General features: G+C 33.6%; 1 protein-coding gene across 1 annotated transcript in view; it reads right to left on the bottom strand.

The window, feature by feature from the left end:
- LOC108912982 (low-density lipoprotein receptor-related protein 2) overlaps positions 1–23,210 on the bottom strand; it is a 254,725-nt gene extending 231,515 nt beyond the window's left edge. The window contains exon 1 of the mRNA XM_018718419.2: positions 22,883–23,210. Coding sequence (XP_018573935.1) covers positions 22,883–23,015 — 133 coding nt within the window. The 5' untranslated portion in view covers positions 23,016–23,210. The remainder of the gene's footprint in view (positions 1–22,882) is intronic.
- Between the last annotated feature and the right edge of the window lie 2,518 nt (positions 23,211–25,728).

The following is a 25,728-nucleotide window of genomic DNA, read 5'->3' as shown; positions in this document are numbered from 1 at the left end:
ATGTACTTTTACAAACTTATTTTTAAATATTTCGAATACTATCAATCGATAAAATGTGCTCAATGAATTTGACCTTTGGAGACCTTACTATCAAAAATTTAAAACAAATTTAATTTATTTAAAATGCGTAATACATATTTTTTTATAAAGTTTTTTCAATTAATTTGTACAAAAAACAAGCTTCAAAACATTTCATTTCGAACAATTGTATCGAATAACGTATTTTTGGCAGCTTGTTCATTAAAATGATTTTTCTAAACTCCGCACCGCACTAAGCCTTCTTACAAGACAGAACTGCATTCAGAAATTCAATTCCAATAGAAACTAAAGTTGTGAAATTACCTACCGTATTACAAACACTTTCTCGTAAACCGATAAACAAATTAACATGAGCCACTCGTTTTTTGCCTGTCTAGCGCTCTGTTGTCATTTCACATCAGGTGTATTGATATTATGTAGTTCACTTAGTTCACAAACTAAACACAGTGCTTTAAAAAATTGTAACAAATACTTTTTATTAAGAACTTCAAATGATTTAAAAAAATTTTTTAAGTCTATACAATGGTAACTTTAAAGCAGTCATACAAAAGCAATATGTTTTTATAAAATTATTTTCCATTATCTACCATGAAGATAGTTTGATACAGTTGGTATAAAGCGAATTGTTGCTATAAAGGCAATTGAATAACACGGATTTAAATTAAATTGTATTATATCAAATCGCTGTACTCTACGGTCATCTACAACATATTTTATCCCCAAAAGTTTGAATCGACAAAATCTGCCGACAACAATGGGTCCTTTAACCACCTTGAATCGCAGCAAATTCTGTTTAGAATTTCATTTGTCAGTACGGCCAAATAGCGCTGGTAAATTTACTGTCATTATTTAAGTGGCTGGTATAAATGGGGATGACAGCACTAATTATTATTAATTGTTCCAGGGCTCTTAATAATTTCGCATATTTCCGCTTCAGAATAATAAATCATGTCCCTGTGTTCAACCGAAACACTTCAGATTAATATAAGCAAAGGGGGTGGGATATAGTATTTAAAAATCCTTTTCATAAGTGGTTCGAGGGATCGACCCCAAATTAATTAATTCCCGCGACAGTGTGGATGATAATGAGGTACGACTGACATTCTGCATTGAAAATTAACTAAAAGTATTTTTGAGATGCACCAAACTAACGTTCTTTTGTATATACAGTTGGTACAAATGAAATAAATTCATTATTTCGTAAATCGGCGACTTTAAAGAAAAATCCTAACACAGATAAATTTTTATTTTTAAGTGCGTTCTGTGTGACGTCATCGATGTTTTTTTAAATACAAATGTGGGCCGTGTGATAGCTCTTCTCTCCTTTCGAACTTTGTCTACAACTTCTGGAATTATTCGTGCCATCTTCTTCCAAATGCGTTCTTTTAATGCGTCTAAATTTCGTGGTCTACTTTTTAAGTATTCCCGTAAAAAGGAATCTAGAGGAGTTAAATCTGAAGACCTAGGTGGCCATTCAATTGATCCTCTTCGCCCCATCCACCTATCTATAAGATGCAGTTTCTTACCAATAGAGCCTAGTATGTAGTAGCCACAAATTATTTATGTTTGCGGAAACAGCCGATTCTGTTCTGTGAGCAAATCGTCTTGCAGAAATTGTTAAAGTTCTTTCGAAGAAGTATGGCGCTTTGATCCTATTATTCCGGTTCAAACATTTACTTTCTCTGGGTACTGAGTGTGATACTTCTTCATACAATGTGGATTTTCAGTTGCCCAATACCGACAAGTTTGACGGTTTTTACGACCGTTTAGGAAGAATGTAGCTTCATCGGAAAGAAGGAATACAGATTTCGGTGAATTTTTTCCATTAAAATTTCACAAAATTCGACTCGTCTATCAAAATCGTCTTCCTGAACTAAGGCAACTTTGTAAGGATGCCAATTTTCCTTGCATTTGATCACTACTGCATTTATTACATGACCTTTCCTCTAGACTTCTTTTCAATTTTGCTTACCGTGGATTAAGAAATTGGTTCTCGGTTGGAGTATTTATTATTAAATAAAGTACAAACTTCTCTGTGAGTTCTGGTTTTGTCTCCACAACCAATCATTAGTAGAATTTCAATTCTTTTCGTTTCACTATCAGTAAGCTCCATATTGATGAAAAACACTTTAAATATTTCTAATATATCAACATTAACTACTTGACAAAACGCGAATTAAGTCGATTTGAAGTGGCTTTCTTCATTACTACAATTACAGGCAACAAAAGGCAAAAAATCAAGTAAGAGAAGTTAGATTTCTTACTGAGAAATTGAAAAACCGTGTAGGAACGAGATCACATTATTGCAATAATTTATTAAGTGTAATTTTAGAATTTGTGGCGCTATACAAAATTCTATTTCCTGAACTTATTGATATACAGGGTGTTCCAAAAAGGTTGTGCCAAACTTCAGGATTTTAGAGGGGACATTGTGATGAAAAACTTTTGCATAGAGACTTCTAGTCAAAAGTGAGCCGTTTTGGCTCCAAAGTCATCGTACTTCCTGAGCTATTGGACAATACACATGTTTCTATGGGTATACGAGCTAGAATGTGGTTGTAACAAAACGGTGCACCTGCACATTTTTGCCGTGTTGTAGGGGATTACCTAAACTAACAATTTCCTGCGCGATGGATCGGAAGAGGATTTAACCCCATTGGATTTTTTTCTCTGGGGTTACATCAAGTTGTTGGTGTATGAAACTCCCGTTGACAGCCAAGAGAAATTATTGGGAAGAGTGATGGCAGCCTCTCTTTACGTACAGCAATATCCGCACATCCTCCAACGGGTGCGTAATTATATGCTTCGAAGGACCATTTTATCTAACGAAGTTGGGGGTCGTCATTTTGAAACTTTATTATAATTTTTTCCTTTATCAGTAATAAACAATAATATAATATTGACATGTTTTACATTCAAGCGTCATTTTGAAACTTTATTATTTTTTGTTATCAGTATGACTCTGGAGCCGAAACGGCTCATTTTTGACTAGGGGTCCCTATGCAAAAGTTTTTCAACGCAATGTCCCCTCTAAAATCCGGAAGTTTGGCACAACCTTTTTGGAACACCTTGTATGTCCTATACTTGTATTTAAAAATCGGTGACGTCATCATTGTTACATAGATGACGTGGTATGTAAAACAAATATCTCGCAGAACGCATTTTTAAAAATAAAAATTAACCTGTTACAGGATTTTTGACCATACTGTATACTAGTATACTGCAAGCAAAAACGAAAAAGATTTAAAATCTTGTTAGGAAATTTCCACCAAAATTAAAATGAGTTCAATCAAGCACACGAAATGGTTTTAGCGTTAACAAAGGCCTTAAGCATGGTTGTTTGTTACCTTTTATCATCATTTACAATTTACCATAAAAGAGTATTCAAATTATGGAAAAAATAATTCGAGTACGCTGGTAAGCGTCTACAAAGCCGGCTATAATGAAGAAGACAGAAAGAAATAGCGCAAATTCGTTTGATAAACAGAGAAAGGTACACTCTGCCTTGGTACAGAATTTCCCCTGGATCGCACTCTTCTCGCGCTACGTTTGATTTCGTTTAACACCAGCAAAATAGCTCTTTTACTGCCTTACTGTTTCCAGCATTGTAGACAAGGGTCAGCACTGTATACACTATACAGCAAAACTTGTATGCTTTGTTACTTCAACAACTAATACTTCAGTAGCATACAATTATGAAGATCTAGAATATACGATCAGGAGACTGGCTACCTCCTATTGGAATATAGCGTAAAATATCGTCTTGCTGCAGCACAAAAATCTTTTGTAGCTCCTTATCCTTAATTTCGTCATCAGAAAATTCATTCTGTCGACTTATACATACTTTAAAACGCAACACAAAATTATGTATTGACGGAAATGTGAACAACACAAATTAATTAAACCGACCAAACAGCCTTTGACAGTTGTTTTAATTGCTATCAGGAAATATTTGAGATATCTAAGCCTACTTCGAAATGCAGATTAATTCACGTTTTCGTCTAAAGCCAATAACTTTAGCGCCTAAAAACATCCATAAAGTAACCCACTAGTAATTAGAAAAACATTTGCATGAAAGTACTTCGCCTTTCAAAGTGGATTTCCCGACAATTTTAATTTAATATTTCTAACGATTCTTGAGCAATTGTCAAAAATTAAAAGAAAGATTTCCCTGTGTATGTATGATACCTATTTGTAAGATAAACCTTTTTGAGATAATGTATTTAAGAAATGAAGACGTTTCTATTTAAATAAATTATGACTTATGATTTCGCGAAAAATGCGGTGTTCAGAATTGCTTGCGGTATTTCATATTTCTAAAGAATATGGAACAGTCTTGGGAATGTGACTACTGACTACTAGACATTCCATGAATATATTCAGTTAAATAAATATATTCATCTCTCCCTGCTCTGCATATATAATAGTTAAACATTTCTTTCTACCTTTTGAAGAGCACCGTAATTTCTAAACTTTCTACATATGAATAAAATGACGTGAGCGGTATTTTGTCTCCCTGGAACGCGCCTCAGAATTTCGTTATTAATTTCGTAAAAAGATGTAGGTAGACGGTATTTGTAGGCTTCTGTTTTGAATAGCGTTATTAAAACTTTCGTACAATTTTATTATTTTTCTGCGAGGAAAAAACATACAAAATTGTTTTAATAATATTTTTGTCGAAAAAAATCTGTTTTGTCATCAACAACTATGTGTGTGTTGAATTTTACGTATCTTTATTTGCTTTATCATACAATATTCTTGATTTGATTTGTTAAATTCGCTTATTTATGACTATCCTGATAATTAACTGCCACTAATCTTCTCACAGGACTTCATTTTTAAAAACGCACTAGAATAACTAAAATGTGAAAATTATAATAAGTTTTTCTCTTGCACGCATATGACACGTAAGTAAACACCTAAGTTGGCAACTTACAAATCTAGAAGTAAAACTACGCAACGCGGATCATTTCGTTTTTTGTAAATAATAAAAAAGATAGAAGGTGGACATGCTTAGTGCGGAGCGGAGTTTGACAGGACCGTAGTCAGATTACGAATGAAAATATTAATATGTTTGCATAAAATATGTCACAACGTACAAATAAAGCATATATATGCTTGAAATTTTTTTCGCATAGAAAAGACCGCTCAACCTTTCAAAAGGTTTTTGAAAAATTGAAATCTGTTGATTAGGACTGCCACAGTAAATTTTTAAAGTTAACACTCTTTTTTTATTTTTAAACAATTAGATTACATTTATCAATTTGCAATTTAGTTTTTTTCAAAAATTACAATTTTAAAGTACTCGGAAATACGCTTCTTTTTTTTTAAAAAAAGTTAAATTCCGTTTATTGGTTCTCGAGATGTAATCGGTCAAAGTTTTTCGGCATTTACCATGAATTATAAACAGTTTAGCAATAATCTTTGATGCCAGTGGTTTCGTTTTTTTTGTGTTTAAGCTGGAAAAATTTTTCATATCCATAAGTAATTGGCATCATAAATCAGCGGAAAAGCTGTCGCTCGCACGCGCGAAAAGTGAGTCAAAACACGGAAAGTGGGGGAGTGGGCTTTCCGAGTATTTTAAAATTATAATTAAAAAAAAACTAAATTGCAAATTGATAAATGTAATCTAATTGTGTTAACTTTAAAAATTTACTATGACCGTCCTAATCAACCGATTTCAATTTTTCAAAAACCATTTGAAAGGTTGGGCGGCCTTTTCTATGTGAAGACATTTTCAAGTATTTGAGGCTGTGCAAAATTTTGAAAATTCGAAAAAATTTTTCAAAAAATTATTTTAAGAAAACTATTGAACCGATTTTAATGAAATTTGGTGTGTCGTTTTATTATACTATAAAGTTTTTTTTAGCAAAATTAGAATGTCCTCGGAGCAAATAAGACATTTTAAAAAAATTATCCAAAAAACTTGATTTTTGTGTCTTTTTTCAAAAATTATTGTTATTTTGCAACGTCGGTAATAAATTTAAACATTTTTAACTTACTGTATATTGTGCAAAATTCAATTCTAAAACTTTTTTCCTCTTCAATATTCTTCCAAAATCTTCAAATATCTGATTTGGCAATTGAATTTACCTTGAAAATCGTACTCGATAACGTGTCACTAGTTTATTTATATCTAGTAGTTTAATATAATTGTTTTATTCGCACTAAATAAATAAGTTCGGAACTACTATGGATAGGCAACCCCAGCGTTTCATAAACCTACCGTCGTCGTTCTGAAACTAAGGCTTCGCTTTAATTACAAAGATCTTCCAGCTACGGGAGGCGTTCGTCTGTATTCAGGCAGGTAAAATAAACCAAAACAAAGAACCGACTAGCGAGTTGTGTAAATCTCACGTCTATCCTTATAATTTACATATAGATGACATTACAAAGACACCGTGTCTTATGCCCCCATAAACTTTATAACGACAGCCCGTGTCTCATTTTAGTTATTAGTGTGGTTATTTGCCGTAGTTCTCTAATCGAGTTACAAGTTGCACACGCTCCACACAGTTTGAGTAAAATGAATCTCGCAACCGCCAATTCAATTACAATGCTTCATAGCCGAATAATAAGACCTTTCTGAAGTCTCTATCTGCACCCACTTCTCGCTACCTGTTCATAGCAGTAACCGGATGAGTGAAACCAGGTAGGTAGGAGAAAAGATGGCTGTATGTATATTCTGTCTGCAGGTCAACTCACAATGCCGCTAGGGATACGTTTAAATACCGTTTGCAAAAAAGGCAACAGGGTGAACATACATTTTAACTGTCGGAATAGTGACAAAACAGTCATTCTTGAGAAAAATGGCATTATTGCAGGTCTGTATGTTTCGGTTTGCGTAGCAATGTCACGGATTTAAAGCTTTGAGTTCAGTAGGCGATGAAAACATGATGTTGATTGCTTTGGCTATCAGGTAATGTCATTATTGTCGTGTTTCTTTAGGATTCTCATCACTCCACATATGCAAATAATGAAAATGTACAACTCCGTTCCTTGTAAAACAAGATTCGTCGGTATAAAACAATTTTTGAAGCAAATTAGTATCTTCTGCGAAGATCTAAATTTTCAGTTCTTAAGTAGGAGTTAAATGAAATGTCCGAAGAAGTTGATTTTTTAAAGTTTTGTGAACATTAGTTTTACATACATTTAATTGTCTTTATACACTGCGGACACTTCATAATTTACATGTGTGGAGTGATGAGAATCCTTAAGCCACAGCAATCAACATCTCGTTTTTATCGCCTACTGAACTCAAAGTTCCTGCAAATAACGCCATTTTTCTCAAGAATGGCTTTCTGTAGGCGATTTTCTCAAGAGACAATAGTTTTTTTTAAATAATACGACCTTTTCAATGTGGCTCCCCTTTTAAAAAAAAATACGACCACTGTAAAAGTTTTGATCTGTAAAAGGGAGAGGTAACCGGAGAAAACTATCACCCAGTATATCGATTTGACTGAAGCTTTAAGAAATAATACGCCATAATAGTCCAAATAAATATACCATATTTTAACGCGATCGGCAAAAGGGTTATGTAGTTATTAATAAAATTAGTTTTATGTTTGACAACTTTGAAAGCTTGTAACTCAAAAACCAAAAATTTTTTACTTTTTTTCGTATATCGTTTTTATTTATCGTCCTAAATATGCAGTCAAACGGTGAAATTTGCGGACACCCTGTATTTACGGAAATATAATTTTTCAGTTCATTCAGATGTAAATTTTTTGAGCCACTGATCTACAGTTCGGGTGTTGCGGCTCTTAACAGAGTCGTACTCGAGTCATTATCCCAGTTCTGATTTCAGACCTTAGCCAGATTTTGTTCCGGCTGGTTCATGTTTTTTCACACCAATTTCCAATGCAATTTAAGAAACATTCTAAAAATTGTTCACGGAGCACAAATTCCGACAAAAGTATGAAACGAGAGACGAAGACGAAGAATTGCAGACGATCTACGACGACGCCTATCGGAAAGCGCAGAGCGGCGAAACAAAATTTCACCATTGTTTCGAAATTTTTCCAAACTCTCCTACAAAGCCCCAATTTTCGTCAAGCACCGTCACAAATAATGCTAACAGAGCACGCTACCGACCACAGAGCTACCATCGACAGCGTCCAAAGCAGCGAAAACTCGGTTGGAATTTTTGGAAATTAAAACATTTCCAAATATTATGAAATTCGGACTGTAGTAAGATCATATGGTCACCAAAATCAGGTTGATAACCCTCCGGAGACACTATAGGACCCTTGCGGACTCATTGTCAGCCTGGAGTGCGTTCGAACGTCGACCTCAGTAACCTGCACCTTATTAACCAGGGACGGATATCTAGCCAGAACACTAGTACGCTTCAAATTTTTATTTTGCATTGTACACAGCTATCGCTATTACTTTTATTTATTATAAATTGACAAGAAAATTTAAATAAATTCAAAACCATTTTTTTCTTACATATTCTACACAAAAAACTGTACCCCTATTGAAAATATATGAACACATGTATTATTTACCCGATATATGAGTATGTGATCAACGATCACTATCAAATCAAATAATATATGTATAAAAGAAGTGACCTAAAATGGACATTGATTTAAGAATATCAAAAAATTGGTTGATCATATTTTTGTAAATTTGGAAGACGATCCTTTACAAATCTGTACCCAAATGTTCTTCATGTATGTTGGTGTCCCTCCCCATATTTCTCGTGGAGTTTATGAATTTTTACATACCAACTTTTAGGCCCTGTACGGATATAATCCCTCTGTACTTTTTTGTTTGAGGGTATATGAGATAAAACCCAACGCCTATTGTCGATGTAAAGTCATTAACAAACAACATAAATATCAGTGGACCCAAATTTGAACCTTGAGGTACTCCCGACTTCGCCAAATACTTGACAGAACCGTAACCATTATAAAAAACATATTGTTGTCTTTCAGGCAAATATGACTGTAACAGTAAGACTGAATCAGAATCGAAACTAAAACTGTAAAGTTTTTACAAGAGAATCTTATGATCAATTCTGTCAAATGATGTGTAAACATAATGTAAATCTTTAAATATCTAAAACAAGAAGGAAAAATTCTATTGAATTATAATTTCAACAACAAATTACATCTAGCAAATTCCCGCAAATTCGCGTTGCAATTCATGTTAACAATTAGTGGATATACGAAATTATTCCACGACTAAAAAATAATTACACGACTACGGCAGGTAATGGGTACTCTTCTCGAACTCTGTAATAAATCACGCATGAAGGTTACGAAACAAGATTGAAAAAAAAATAAATATCATCATACTTTCAAATCCTCGCTGAGACCTTACTTCAGTTCCTGGTTGGCATGCAATTGACTGAAATCACCCAGAAAAGAAGCATGAATCGAGGTTAGAATTATCTACGCTTATATAAACCTTAATTGTAAAACCTATTATTTCAATAGCAATTCCTCTTAAAGTAGTTGTAATTGAAGTGACATCTGAAAATTGGTTCTTCCTTTCGTCTAGACTACACATTTTACAACTGTTCATTATAGATTTTTATCCTGCTCGACATAACTACGCCCCTGGACTGTACCTAAACGTATGTATAAATACAGGGTGGTGAAGTTTGGCTGTTTTAATTTTAACAGACGATAGAATACATTAAAATAATAAAAAAAAAACTTATATGACATGGGTCCTAAACTCAACCATTTCCGAGAAAAGAATAATCAAAATCTCCAATTTCCAAACAGGGAATGGAAGTATTTTTAATTTTTTAAATAATGGCTGACAGTGAACACTTGGTGAATAATTACTGATAATGCGTATAGCCGATTTTTGCAAGCAAAAGACTCTCTTAAACGACGTTGACTTCCCACAAAATAAAATCCCGTAAGTGGCTATTTCTTAGAGAAAAATAAACAGATCTTAGAATATCATTAGGCAAGTAATTTTTAAGTTGTCGTAATACAAATACTTGAGAAGATAATTTTGAGCACAAAGTATCAATATGTGCTTTCCAATTTAGGTGATCGTCCAGCATTAAACCTAGCAGTTTCACTGGCGTAGAGCTAATAGTTCGTCTATCGGATGTGAAGTTCATGTGTTGAGTTTTAGACTCATTTAACATTAGTTTGTTTGCTGAAAACCAATCTTTAGCTTTATCAAATAGGGAAACATTAAAATATGTGTCACTACTTGATAAGAATGTAGTATTATCTGCAAATAAAACACAATGACCGTCAAGAACACCGGGAAGGTCACTAAAATAAACAAGAAATAGTAGAGGCCCCAAAACAGACCCCTGCGGTACACTATTATTTACAGGAACAATGTTAAAATTTTTACCTTCGCAACAAAAAAAACTGCCTCCTGTTTGTAAGATAAGGCGCAATCAGATTTAATGCATTGGACCTCACTTCATAGAACTCAAGCTTATGAAAAAGTATGGCAGTAGACACTGAGTCGAAAGCTTTAGATAAGTCACACATGATTGCCTCGGTTGTAAGGCCTTGATTAAAGCCGTCAACAACTGTACCAATTACGTCAGCCGTTGTACTAATTGTTGACTTATTTTTGCGAAAACCGTATTGCTCGCCAAAAAGTAACTCTTTAGATATGATGACAATCTATCCCTTGTAATAATCTCGTGCATAGAATACCACAAAATACAATGTTTATCACTTTTTTTAACTTCCTTATACTTATTAATTCTAAAAAAGAATTAGCGTTGTAATAAATTTAAAATTCGATAAAATTCATATCGAGTTATGTGACACGAGGTACTAAGGTGTCCACCAACCACCAATACGCAATTCAGTTGGTATCTGGATTCGACCGTGTCAGAGTGTTTTTTACGTACCACTATTTCCTTTTCTTGAGGCGTTTTCCAGCGAGTGCCCAAAAATTGGATTCGAAGGTGGCGTGCGTACATCGAAAATGGTGGTGAACATTTTGAATATATGTTGTAGTTTGTTTTGTAATTGTGCGTTTAAAAATTACTGAATTTTGCTTTTTGGTAAGTACCTAAATTACTTTTAATACGTATGATTATTTGGACGACGTGAATCTTTACATATTTTTCAAATACATAATTTGATTAAAAGTTCCTGTTTTAAGAGATTTATGATTACTAGAATTCGAGCTAAAATTTAAGCACAACACTATCTTCCTACTACAAAATCGATACATTTTATTTTATTTATTTAAAAACTGAAAAACAATTGTCTTGAAATTTACTAAATGTTTCACAATAATAGCTGTTTACATTTTTTCCGTAGGACAAGTCTGCCGCGTGTACACGTGGTGTGCATCAGCAGGTGAAGCCCTGTTGTCACGTTGTGATGAAACTCCCCAATATTAATACTCGCTGTATTTTGAAAACTGTTAATCTTACATCCCAGTAATATACAACTTTTTTTGTTCATTTATGATTACTCTATCTCATGCTGAAGTAATGGCAGTCAAACTTCCTACACCCTGTATAATTATTTACATTGCAAAAATAATTAGGTATACGCTATTTCATTAAAACTTGAAACGTAATTATATTAGTAACGTTATTCATGTGAATATGCATTTATAGAATTTAGAAGATAACTTTTCTTTTTGAAACCGCCTACTTAAATATTTTAGTTGCAATCGTGCGCTATTCCATTTTTTTGGCAACTTTCAGGACCTGTATCTCCCTCGATATCCCCTAAGGGGTGAACTTGTTACTAAGGTCATTAATCGAGCTTTCGATGGTACACATATTGTACGAAAAAAGTAGTTTAATTCCAATAAATAGTTTAAATAATATCATATTAGGATTTCCAAGAGTTGCACTTTATCTCTGAGATATATTAAAAACTTATTTGTAAACAACATATTTTTCGTCAACAACCAGAAATGCAAATATTTAATTGTGACGTTCAGACTATAAAAACAATCTTTAAATGTGTTCTTTGCTTTCATGAAGCAATCCTTAAAAATAGTACAATTAAATACTTGCGGGGATATTAGTCACTGACTGACTTTTGCAACTACAAACTTTCCCTTGTGGGAAATTTCTGGAAAGAACAACAAATCTTTTTCTCGAAAGCGTCATAAAGTTTCATCATCCGTGTGCGTAGAAGCAAGAATTTGTTTGCGATTAATTAAGCAGAATGTTTACACCAATTTCGTAAACAATAAAATTGAAAGAAAAATATGTAAAGAAATAAGGCAAAATAAGGTTCCAAAACAAAAAATATACAGGGTGTTAAAAAAGAGTGTAAAATATTTCAGGAGGTAATAGTATGAACCAAAATAAGCAGAAATGTCTTAATAAACATGGGTCCGCAAAGTAACGGTTTGGAAAATATAGACCACTATTCTTTTTTCAAACATTTTATTTTATTAGGAATAAACCGACAAAGGAAGCTTTTAACAAACAAAAAACAAAGTTACAAAAGATGTTCAAAGTGCCCTCCGTCCATTTCCAAGCAGGCACGACATCTTCGTCTCAACGATATTCGAACTCTTTCGAAAACACCCTCCTTGGTTTGGATTTCTTGACACTTTTGATTAATCCGTAGCTGCAGCTCTTCCAGGCTATTTACAGGAGTACCATACACTAATGTCTTCAAATATCCCCAAACAAAGAAATCTAGAGGGTTCAGATCAGGCGATCTTGGAGGCCATAAAACAGGTCCGGCCCTTCCTACCCATCTATGTGGAAAAGTTTGGTGTAAATGCTCTCTAACGGCCATGGAAAAATGAGCTGGAGCACCATCATGCTGGAACCACATTTGTTGCCTCTGATTCAAAGGAATGTCTTCCAAAAACTCATACAGTGTGTTCTGCAGAAAGTTGAGGTAAGCAGCGCCTGTTAATCGGTTTGGTAAAACAACAGGACCTAGAAACCTGTCACCTACAATACCCATCCAAATGTTTAATGAAAAACGTGCCTGATGTCCAGATTCTATTAGAGCATGAGGATTTTCGTCGGCCCAAATATGCGTATTGTGAAAATTAAACACTCCATTTCTTGTGAACCCGGCCTCATCAGTAAAAAGAATGTTTGCAAGAAAACGAGGGTCTTCAGCATCATGACGTAGAAACCAGCGGCAAAAAACCAAACGTGCTTGATGATCATTTATTGGATTTAAGGCCTGTACTCGTTGCACATGGTATGGATAAAGCAGTTGCTCGTGAAGGATTCTCCAAACAAGAGGACCACTAATTCCTACCTCGGCTGATATTCTCCGCACACTCGTACCTGGATTCTGCTCTACCAGTGCTAGAATTTCTTCTTCTGCTCTAGGAGTGGATACCGACCTTGGTCTTCCGGATAAATGGCACTGTTTGCTCAAGGAACCGGTATCACGCAATCTTTGGTGAATTCTTCCAAACATGCGTTGTGAAGGAATCTGGCGATTTGGATAAGCGTCAACATAAAGACGTCGCGCTTCGGTGGCGTTCCCATTAGCACGACCATACATGAAATGCATGTCTGTTAATTCTGCGTTAGAGTAACCAGCCATAGCGAAAGAAAACTTGTGCACTGAGAACAACTGTCAAATACGTACTGTTTATTTCACTAAACATCAACCAACTATTATAAGAAAATACACAACGTTTTTGCAAAATAAAAAAAGGGGCTAAAAAACATAAAACATTCCATATCTCCGCAACCGTTACTTTGCGGACCCATGTTTATTGAGACTTTTCTGTTTATTTTGGTTCATACTATTACCTCTTTAAATATTTTACACTCTTTTTTTAACACCCTGTAGCTTATCATTTAGAAAAACAAAGTTCCTTCAAGAAAGAGATTTAAAGACAATGTATCATCCTTTCTTTTTATCTTTCCCACTCCCAGCTTAGCTTATTTAAATCAACTTATTTTGATCCAAATAAGCTGTGGCAGAATTTTGTAAAGACTTTTTAAGGACACCCTGTATATCAACGTAAACATTTTTCGCCTGCGTAAATTTGGTATTATTATAATTACTACGTAACATTGTCCAGTCAATTCTCGAAATGCACGAGAAACGCTATCTAGGCTAAGCAAATCGTTTGCTCAAAGTGAAATTTATAAGTAGGTACTGTTTCCTGTGGTAACCATCATCACTCTACAAACCTTGTAGTATTCCACCGGTGGCCGTTGACCCCTGCCTCAAGTCTTTCGTTGATCACCTACTTCCTCCAACACGAATGAAGAACTCGAAGTCTAACAGCAAATTATTGGATTTAGTTTGTTATTACCGCGATACGTACTACGGGGCATTTGAGCTAATTTCTTGACGTATGTAATGAAGTTACTTTTTGATAAAACATATAGAAAACATTAAAATAAGCGTTTAATGATATTTTTTTTGTGTTTACGTCCACTGCTTTTCAGGCGAATAATATGATAATAATAGTTAAAACGTAACAAAATGCGAAATTATTATTTCAACAGCAATACGTAATTATTTATTAACTATGAAAGTTTTAATAACAAAACACTTTTATTTCGGTACCGGTATATTAATAATTGCTTGTGATCGTTAGTAAGAACACAGTTTGTGCAAAACAAAATACGTTCTACTAATGTTTAACAAGGACTTACAACTTTAAAAGACAAATTAATACTCATTAATTTCATTTTTTATTAATAATTAAGGCAATACAAATCTTATGCATGCATTAATTTATACAGGGTGGCCAAATGAAAACGAAACAGAGCCATTTTCAGGAACTGCGTCAAGATTGTAGAAAAACGCTCAGACTCGTCGATTTTAGATTAAAGGGGACATTCTTTGCTGATATTTTTGAGTCCGCCACTTTCACCCCCAAGCAAGGGTAAGCATCACCCCAAAATGTTTAAATGACATTGGGGGTTGAGTAATATTTCGTTTGAAAGCTCTTACAATTCTCTTTACAACAGACTTTAAATTTTATAATTCCGCCCAATACTTATTAAGAATTTTGATTTTAAAGTTGAAACTTATGTACAAACAATTAGTAACACAATGAACGTAAAATTAGTGGATTCCAAATTATTTTCTAGTATTATTTAGAAGCGTTGGTTGGTAGTTTATTTAATTGTGTTTTTGAAAATTAAACACTATGGTTTATTCCATTGCGGAAAGGGTAGATATCATTTCGTTTTATTTTATGAACAATAAATATGCGAATAGAACAGCCGAGCTATTTAATGAACAACATCAAGATCGATATATCAGGAGGAAGTATGTTCTAGAGTTAGTAAAAAAATTTCAAGAGACAGGGAACGTAGCCAATAAAAAACGAGAAATTGAAAAACCTATAGTTCATCTTGATCCTACATAAAATACGAGGCAGCTGGCATCTGTGTCTGAGATCAATCGAACTAGCATACAAACCATTTTGAAGAAGAACAAATTCCATCCATACAAAATACATTTAGTCCAGGAACTTCATGAGGATGATTATGACCGCCGTTTGCAATTTTGCGAAATAATGAGTGAACGAGCAGGGAACGATCCACAGTTCCTTTTTAACATCTGTTTTTCTGATGAATGCAGTTTTTTCTTGAACAGGGCGGTAAATCGTTACAATTGCCGCTATTGGTCCGATTCAAACCCAAGAGATTTTCACGAGGTGCATACACAGCAACCGGAAAAATTAAATGTACGGGCTGGAATTTTCGGTGACCGGTGGGTCCTTTTTTTCTACCTGGTAATTACTGGAAGACGCTATTGACCCTGCCTTGACTGATATTATTGGAAATGTTCCAGAGTATGATGAAGATCATTTGATTTTTCAACAATCCTCCGCATTATGCGTTAATTGTCCGTCAGTATTTGGACCAACGTTTTCTACGGAATTGGATTGGGAGAAGAGACAGCATTGAGTGGCCTCCACGATCACCGGATTTATCGCCCCTTCATTTCTTTTTGTGGGGATACCTAAAAAGTAAAACCTATAAAACACAGCCAGCGTTGCTGGAAGATTTGCGTCAAAGAATCGACGAATGCCGTCGAATCACTCCGGAAATGCTTCGGAATGTGCGCGAATGTTTCGAACAAAATCTTTATTCTTGCATGGAAGCAGGCGGTCACCAATTTGAACATTTAATCAACTAAGTACTAAGTAACCAACAAAACATAATTTAAATTTTAAAATGTAAATTTTTTTCAAAGTATTGGGCGGAATTATAAAATTTAAAGTCTGTTGTAAAGAGAATGTTAAGAGCTTTCAAAAGAAATATTACTCAACCCCCAATGTCATTTAAACATTTTGGGGTGATGCTTACCCTTGCTTGGGGGTGAAAGTGGCGGAATCAAAATTACCAGCAAAGAATATCCCCTTTTAATCTAAAATCGACGGGTCTGAGCGTTTTTCTACAATCTTGACGCAATTCCTGAAAATGTCTCTGTTTCGTTTTCATTTGGCCACCCTGTATATTTTATTTTTCAGATTTAAATAAACCACTTCCAAACAAAACTTTTGTGTATCTAGTTTTTTTCGTAAACGTCCAAAAACCATAACCATTTTTTAACAAGTGGTATTGCTACAAACAACTATTCTGCGGACTACATGCCTCCACCAGCTAAGATCATCCGTCAGCAGAATGGCCAGATATAGACCGATTTGGAACAAATGATTTAACTATTTGTCAATTTACACTCATGTTTTGAATGTGGTTGTCTGTAACCAACAAAGTATTGCTACACAATGCCAACTGGCTCGAAGCATGCTTTGTACTTAGTGTCAGGGAGCAATCTAGTAACATGGAATCAGTGTCTTGCGATTCTGCTGACGAATAATCTTATCCGCAGATAATAGATTTTTAATAGATACTGCAGGTGTAACAGAGTATTGAAGTAGTTGTTTCCCACAATATCAGTAGTTAAAAAGGCTATTATGCCTTGTACGACACAAGTTATGCTTTCATAGAACCTGAAATTAGTAGGTTACTCTCTGTTAGCCATGTTTTGAGCCAACGTGTGAGTTCAGTGGCAACGACAATTAAGGTACGAATATTTTAAATGTTATATCTCGCCAACAATGACAAAGTTGTATTTTTAGTAGGAGTGTATATGCCAAACGTTTGAATTGAAGTAAAGTAGACAATAAATTCAACAATTCCATAATTATGTAGGTACTTCTAATTGTTGAGAAATTATAGAAAAATAATTGGCTCTTATCATAATCCGTTGCTGATGAGCGCTTACATAGTCAAGGTCTACAAAAAAAAACTCAAGAGGTACAAAGTTTTTATGGTGTATCCAAGTCTCCAAATGAAGCTTTTCTTTAAACATTACATGTCTTCAACGGGTTTTGGGTAATTGATAAACAATTGTTTTACTTTCAATCTTTGAAAGATCGTAGAGCCCTAAGAAATCTTTTTTTTTTTTTGGAAAAAAGGTTTTTTTTTTGTTTCAAGAAGAGTCAATTCTTAAAGAGTAGACAGTAGTCTTTTCGAACAAGATGATCAGATTTTATTTAGGTTTCCAGGTAATGATATGGAACTAAATACAAACATTTAGTTTTATATTATTATCAACCGTTTAACTACAATTGATTAGGTTAGCCCGATTTCAATTTTTTAATAAATGCAAATAAATAAAAAAAACATCCATCGTAAACCACATACCCTTATGTCACTGTCATTAAAATGGACTGTACTATATTACAAATATAATCGTATAACCCTTCCATTTCTAAAAAACGCAACACTCCACATTTGAAATTTTTTATTAAACTTATTAACTTTTCATTTTTGATCAAATAAGGAAAACAGTTTATCCTTAATATTTTTGAAAGTGCGCAGTAAAGCCACAATTCTATTATTTAAAATAGAAAAAGAAACTGATTTTGTGTTTGTCCTTGAAATAATTTGTGGAAGAAGTATCACACCACTGCAACTTTTTCTCGATAGTTACATTATTTGTCTACCCAAAATATTATTTCATTTAATAAAAACATTTTCACTTTCACAGTACCACTCTGTAACAACTGTGAGCGATGTAAAAGTACGACTTTTTTATCAATGTATGTATTAATGGTATTGCTCAAAATACACCTACGAATTTGTGTAACTAAAGATCTATTGTGACTTAAATTTTATGAACAAATTTAAAATAATTTTTTTTCACTGTATTGCTGTCGAAAAATAAATTACGCCTTTTTTTGGTAAAATTAATATTCGATAATTGAAAAAATAAATCACAGTAGGTCAAACTGAGGTGTGTAGAATGAGGACGTATTATTGGTTTCCAAAAAAAACAATTGCTAATATTTAAAAAAAAATGATCCCTAAAAACATAGTTGTCGGATTGGCATTTGCAACTTTGAGGTATAGTTTTCTAATATGCACGTTGTTAGGGTCTATTTAATAAAAAAATGTTAGAACATCATTTGCTTTTTTACCCACTGCACCTTTCTGTACACTTATTAATCTGTACACCCTGTAGAAATATATACAAAAAACCGCTAGTGATGTATTCTTTCTTATTTTAGCATTTCTCGGCTAGGCTTCCTACTCTGGTCCGGGTTCGATCCCCGGTGTCGGCACTGGCAATGTCGATGGATAATGGGTGTTTGCCCGCGTTTTTTCAAGTGTAGCCCCCTTCCGCACAAGCCTTTGGCTTTTGGATTTGGGGATTGTCTCATTTCTGTGGTGTGTTTTATGTTTTTTTATGTTTTATGAAAAGTTGACGGACGCTTCAGTAGCACATCAATGGTTAAAACCAGGAGGTTTTCATAAAATAGACGGATTAATTTATAAGGAAAATTCAAAAAACGTAAAAACAAGCTCTCCTAAAGCATCTCCTAAACGGCTGCAACTATTAAAAAACATCAAGAAACATTTTTCATTCATTTAACGTAATGTGACATGTCTACAAAAAAACTGCAATTTTCTTGGGAAAATGAGGTGGCACCTCCAGTAGCACGCCGCTGGTTAAAGCCACAAGGTTAATATTACATTCAATGAAAGATCTAATTAAGTGAATACGCTGTAGTAAATTTCATTTAATTCCGTCAGCGCATTATGAAGATATGGCAGAAAAATTATATTTTTTTTGTAAACTTTAACACCCTGTATCTCGAATACCGAGTCCCGCAGGAAAAAAGTTTATAGAACAAATGTACTTATTTTTTGGTAATGAATCCTGCAGTTTCTGTATTTAAAGTGAAATCACCCTGTATATTACATAATTCACTATTTTAATATTATATACGAGTATAATTAATATTTTATTTTTTTAGAATATTTACAAGCTCGTTTACAAGTCGAAAAAATATAGCATCCTGGTTAATTACATCGTAGAATGACACGAAGCGAAACAGGAGTAATATATGTAATAAAAAACAATTATATTTCTCATTTTTTTTTGTTTCCTAATTATACGTATACATTTAAAATCGCTTCCTCAATTAAGTATATTTAGAGTATGCCCAGCTTGTTGGCTGCATGTAAAATATTGCTTTGAACGCAAAAATTGCCATAACTAACAATAACAAATTCGTTATTTAAATCAGCAGTAACTCGCCGTATTGCAAAATAATTGAGCAATATCAGTTCAGTAGCAAACTGCAGTCGTGTTTACGAGCATGTAGGTATCCCAAAAATGTAAACAAAAATGAATTTCAATTCAGACATAAGTAAGTGCTCTATCGTAGATATACAACATACAACTTGGTATACCGTATACCAGCTGTTCGGAAAGTACTAATCAGAATTCTATAAGCACGTTTTATCTCTAAATAAGTGGAAATTTCAAACAATATAGAAACAAATTTTATGAAACTGAAGAAAAAGGAAGCTGCAATGATTATGGATGACTATTTAAAAACTTCTTGTAAATTTGCCACGTTATTTGTTTTAAAAATGTTCATATTTAATACAGAATACTGTTAAATTCACTGCAAGTTAATCAGAAAGTATCTACGTACTATAACTTTCAACAATTTTTTATTAAACAAAAAATAACTCACTGTAGATAACTGGATAACAGTTTTTTCTAGAAATATTTGAAGGACATTATTATATTCATTATTTCCCAAAAGAAAATTTATTTCTTGCAGTTCCTGAGTTTTTATATTTTCAAATGACTTAACATTAACTCTCAGATAGTTTTATAAATCAAAATAGGGCTTTGTAGATATGGTTTTCAATTTACTTTCCTTTTTTTGAATCCCAATGATGATGTACACTGATTATACTGATATACGTTTTTTATCATCAATTGAAAATATATTTTTATGTTTCTTCTATGTAATTAATAACTAAGTCATTTGGGCATAACGTCATTAAATATACCTAATAATCAAATGCAACATACTTTACATACTTTTGTAAAAACTATTGTGTGGTGTACAAACTATGGTAGTTACCAACCTCCTAAAAACAACACAAAAATATTCCCACGATCTGATTTTATACACATTTTCTGTTGCCTTAGTCTACTAAATTTGTAGACTGTTGACAACTGTAAATGTAGGTGGCTAAGTCATAAAGATAAAAGTAGTTGTTGCTTCACCTCTGTCAAGTTACGAGAGATAATTGAGGAGAAAATACCGTGAGGCTTTTAAGATTTTTTAATCATGTAAAATAAAACTAATATTTTGCAAAGAAGGCAGTGAATTAAATAAAATAGATGTCTTTATTTTATATTAGTTATTTATGTGCCAAGGGAGGTACAGGGATAATTTTGCCCGCAGGCGACAGGTTGGGTCGCCTAAAGGCATAATCATCCTAGTATCTCCCGTGGTGCATACGACGTTTTATTTTTTACTTAGACATCTGATTTTATTTTAAATTTAATAATTAAATGTAAATGAGAATTAAAACACTTTTTTAATATATAAACGATGTATGACACCAGCAAATATGTAGATTTTGATAGTTTGATGTCTGATTTTGAGAAGACATATTGAAATGACAGAATGGATAATATTCCAGCAATAGTTGCTGCTAGAACCAATAAAGTCAATGAAGAATTACTGCCTAAGAAATCTAAATTACTTTATGATAAAGAATATAAACGTTTTGAGACTTAGACAAGCAGAAATTCAGTGAAACTATATTAATGGGATATTTCCAAGAACTTCTATATCACTTTAAAGAAATATTAATAATTTTTGATAATTTATATTTTTTATATATCTTTCATTCAGAATCATTCAGCTCTAATAACATTGTAGACAAAGCATTCAATGTTGAAAACCACATTATTAGTGCGCAGAAAAATAAATATAGGAGAATATCATCGATTAGAGGCTTATTTGAAGTAAATATCGAAAGGATACGTTCCAAAAGAATATAAGATATTGACAAGAGAGGATGTTTTGAAGTTTATTAGAGAAGCATCAAGTCATACATATCTTTTGGAAGAGGTAATATAAGAAATAATTGGCTATATTATTGCATTTGCTTAATAGGTTTTTATTATTGTAGGTTGTTCTAGTAATGAGTGTTTTTTAGAGGATTAAGAAGAGATGAGTTGATAAAGCTCTGGATAGATGATATACATCACAAAGGATTCGTTGTTGTAGTAAAAATTAACGATACAAAAACTGGAGTACCAAAATCTTTTGCTATTGTGGAAGAAAATGACAATTGGTTTTTTCTGACATATCGGAATGGTCGATGTACTGCGCAACCAGTAGGCAAAAATACCTTTGGTATCATACCGTCCAGGATTGCAAAATATCTCGGCTACGCAGATGCAAAAATGTACACAGGTCATTGTTTGCGTCGTACATCGGCAACTCTTCTCGTAGATGGGGGTGCAGATATGATAACATTGAAAAGACATGGAAAATGAAAGAGTGATACTGTAGCATCAGCATATGTAGAAGATAGCAGAAAGTCCAAGACCAAAATATCTAGTTTAATAGCAAGAGTCGAAAGAACTAGTGATGACAATTTTTCTGAATTGATTGTGAGGGAAAATGAACAACATTTATTCGATGGCAAAGAAAATTTAGGTAGTTTTTCTGGTGTTACTCTTAAAGGTTCTTTCTCAAATGGTACTTTCATCTTTAAAGACGGTTGTAAATGATTTTTGTTATTAATTTAAAGCAAATTATTGTTATATATCAACTATTAATGTTAATAAACTTTGTACTTTCATTTGCCTGCTTCATTTATACAAGACACATTTACTATTCTACCCTTGCAAAAAAAAGGGCCAAAATGCGGGCGATAATATTTAGGTGCGCTTATTTCGCCCTAGAGTGACATGAAGTTGCTTTCCTATTCCTTTTTCTAATAATAAGCAAGCTATATCGCCTAAGTGAAAAACAAAAATATTTTCATAAGTATCTTTGTTTAAAATAAGAACACACAATCATCATCACTGATGTTTGTCTCGCAAAATTCATACGCACTGTATATCGAGAATCTTCCAGTCGCGTTCATGTATTTAAGTGCTGTTAAAAGCTGATGAACATTCATCCAGCTGAATAAATTGACAGAACAATTTTCTAGATTAAAAATCGGTTGGCCTACTTCCACTTCACTCAGCAAAAATTAATATGAAGGCAAGTGATTTCGTTCCAGAAGAGATAGGAATTGCATCAACTGGTTGTTGGAAGGTTCTACGTTTTTCTATATACCTATTTTATGCTGTGCAGTGACATCACGCCGGTCCCGTTAGATATTTTTTGGAATACCTTCCCGAATTGTTTGAAATCATTCTAGATGGCACTGCAGACGAGATTTTATAATTTTAAGAAGCTAAACTATCGCAATTTCGTTCCAACAACTTAACTGTATCTATCTGCATATTCAACTTTTTATTACGGTTAATAACCTCTTGTAACACCGTCAGTGGCAGTATTCCTCGACTTATTATTTTGGTACTCAACGAGCTTATGGAGAACTTTCGGTAACAGTAATTTCTGGAATGCTTACCTGATCCCGGAGTCAGCCTAGTGTCGGCTAAGACAATCGAAATAGTCCAGTAACATAGTCCTACTACAGATATGAGATGGAAGATGCTGGGGTTTCCCCCGAGCCACTGCATTTTACACAAAACACCACACATGCGACAATCAAAATAAAACAATACACAAAACCATATCAGATTAACAAGCTAAAAATGTCAAAGCGATCTGTACATAATTCTACGCGCGACGTATAGCCACTATTCGACAGCGAATATTGAAGTGTATTCAGTTAGTACGTATTTTATATTAGGCGATATTCCGGAACACCAACCACCTGCTCAGCGTGCGCTCGCGGACTACAGTCGATGTCAAGAGTACAAGCAAGCACTCAAACCACTTAGTGAATTTCTGCGGCGCTTGCTCCGTGTTTGGTACAGGTAATTTCTGTGGGGCTTCGAACACAATGTTAAAACTTCTTACACTTTGGACCACAATAACCAGAAACTGATACGTTTCATCGTCTTTATGTTTGACGTAACGAAAAGATCTTGGTGAAAACTCAAGCTTAAGAGGAGACATTTTGCTGTCTGCGAAAAATAAATTCATCCCTGGCATTTTACAAGATATAATTTAATAGTTATTATAAGTTATTAAATGGGTTTTAAATCATAAACCTATTTTTTTTCTTCTTAAAAACATATACTTACTACACAGCCCCACAAAAAGCTGTATCAGAGACATTAATACATAAATCTAATGTTTTGTAAAAGAAATAAAAATAAATGCCGAATTGATGTTCCTGGATTCTCAGCAACACTCTCACGAACTGCTTCGATGTTTTGTTGAAGGACCAGAGTGTTTAAGATTACTAATTGATCCAATTTTCCTGAATTTTTCAACCATTCTGACCAGATTTTGTCCGAAAATTGCGAATTCTAGCTGCCAATCCAATTCTTTCGTGTAGCGTTTCATTTTTGTAACTCTGAACTGTCAGCTGTCACACTATCTTTTTTTTCGTTACCAGCACTTTACCGCAAATGGCGCAAAATTCAAATATTTTGCTTAAATTTTGGAACACCTGAGAGTTCGGTTTCTATGAAGCCTGCAGATTCCATATTTGCACCAGACCAAAACATACATTTGTAAAATCTGTTTCTGCAAAAGTCTCATTTCTCAAAAATATGTTCTTATGACCTTCTAGCGCCAAATGTTTCAATTTGAACAATTACATGAAAAAAAAAAGAATAATATTAGTTATTTATGGTACTAGTGTGTTACGGTATATACTTACTTATATACGATAACAAACGAGTGCCATACAAAATTTTATCCAACACTTTCATAGAATTTGGTTTCAATAAAAGGAAATTTAACGAAATTAATGTATTTTTAAATATTACAAAGGAAGCGAGTGTCAACATAAATTGTGTCTGTAACCAAGAGTTGTCAGTAAGCAAACAATATTTTTTGAGTTGAAATCACGTTGAAATCCTAAAACCAAGACTGAAAAAATGGAAAATGTGGAAATTCCATCTGAAATTTTAGAAAAAGCTAATGCGGTTACTGCAAGCATCATTCTGGAGAAATCAAAATCTATATACAACAAAGAACTGAAGGAATTTCAAGATTGGAAAACCAAAAAAAAAGGGTAAAAGGCGTAAATGAAGATATCTTGCTGGTTTATTTTTTCAATTTAAATAAGAAATTAGCTCCATCCACATTGTGGACTAAATATTCCATGTGGAAGTCAACTTTGAGAGTTTAGAAGAACATTGAAATTTCTAAATTCGGAAGACTAGGGCATTTCTAAAGTCTAAGCACAAACATTTTCAACCAAAAACATCCAAGGTCTTCGAAAGAGAACAAATCGAACCATTTTTGCGTGAAGCCCTAGACGAAGATTACCTTATGAATAAGGTATGTTCTACTGAATAGTTTAACTGAGTTATATTTATTAAATTTGTTGCTTCTAGGTGGCGTTGATATTAGGAGTTTTTGGCGCTTGCCGTTGCGAGGAATTGACCCATCTAAGCATAGACAATATAGAGGACAGAGGGTGGTATATCCACATCATGATTTCAAATACTAAAATGAACAAACCAAGAAGCTTCGCTGTGTTAAATGAAGGATTTTGTGTTAATCCAATTGAATTCATTAGAGAATATTCTAAGCTAAGGCCTTAAAACGTGCAGCATAAAAGGTTCTTTTGCAATTTTCAAATGAGAAAATGCAGACATCAATGTGTTGGTATTAATAAGCTATCAAAAATCCATAATGTTGTTGCGCGATTTTTGGGCTTGACAGATTCTAATTTATATACAAGGCATGGCTTGCGTCGCGCATCTGCAACTCTCTTGGTCGATGCTGGAGGGGATATTACAACACTCAAACGCCACGGTGGATGGAAGTCATCTACCGTGGCAGAAGGTTATATAGAAGAGTCAATTTACAACAAAATTGATATTGCTAAAAAAAATACAAGGGGTGCAGACTCCTGAAGCAAGCACAGTAAAGGGGCAACCTGTTCTATAAATTTACCACAAAATGACTCCAGTCATTTAAAAACAAAATAACAAATTACGGCTTTACCATAAATATTAATGTTAATATTAATAAGTAGGTAGATTGTAAGTTTGTAGCATTTTAGGTTATTTGTTGACTTATTACTGTTTCAGATTGGTTTTCTAATAAAAACTAGAAAAATAAACCAAACATTTGTCTTTTTATGATTTCTATAAGTCACTAGTGGGCTATAAGTCATAACTTACTAGTGACTTATGACTTATAACTCACTAGTTACTTATGGTTTTTCACATTATATGGTAAGTATACTAAAAAGTAAGTGGCAGTAAAGTAGTGTATACTTTCTTA

Source organism: Anoplophora glabripennis, unplaced genomic scaffold (genome assembly GCF_000390285.2).
Source record: "Anoplophora glabripennis isolate ALB-LARVAE unplaced genomic scaffold, Agla_2.0 scaffold253, whole genome shotgun sequence".
Lineage (NCBI taxonomy): Eukaryota > Metazoa > Arthropoda > Insecta > Coleoptera > Cerambycidae > Anoplophora > Anoplophora glabripennis.
The sequence above is the reverse complement of the archived record's forward strand: the minus strand, read 5'-3'. Positions and strand labels throughout refer to the sequence as shown.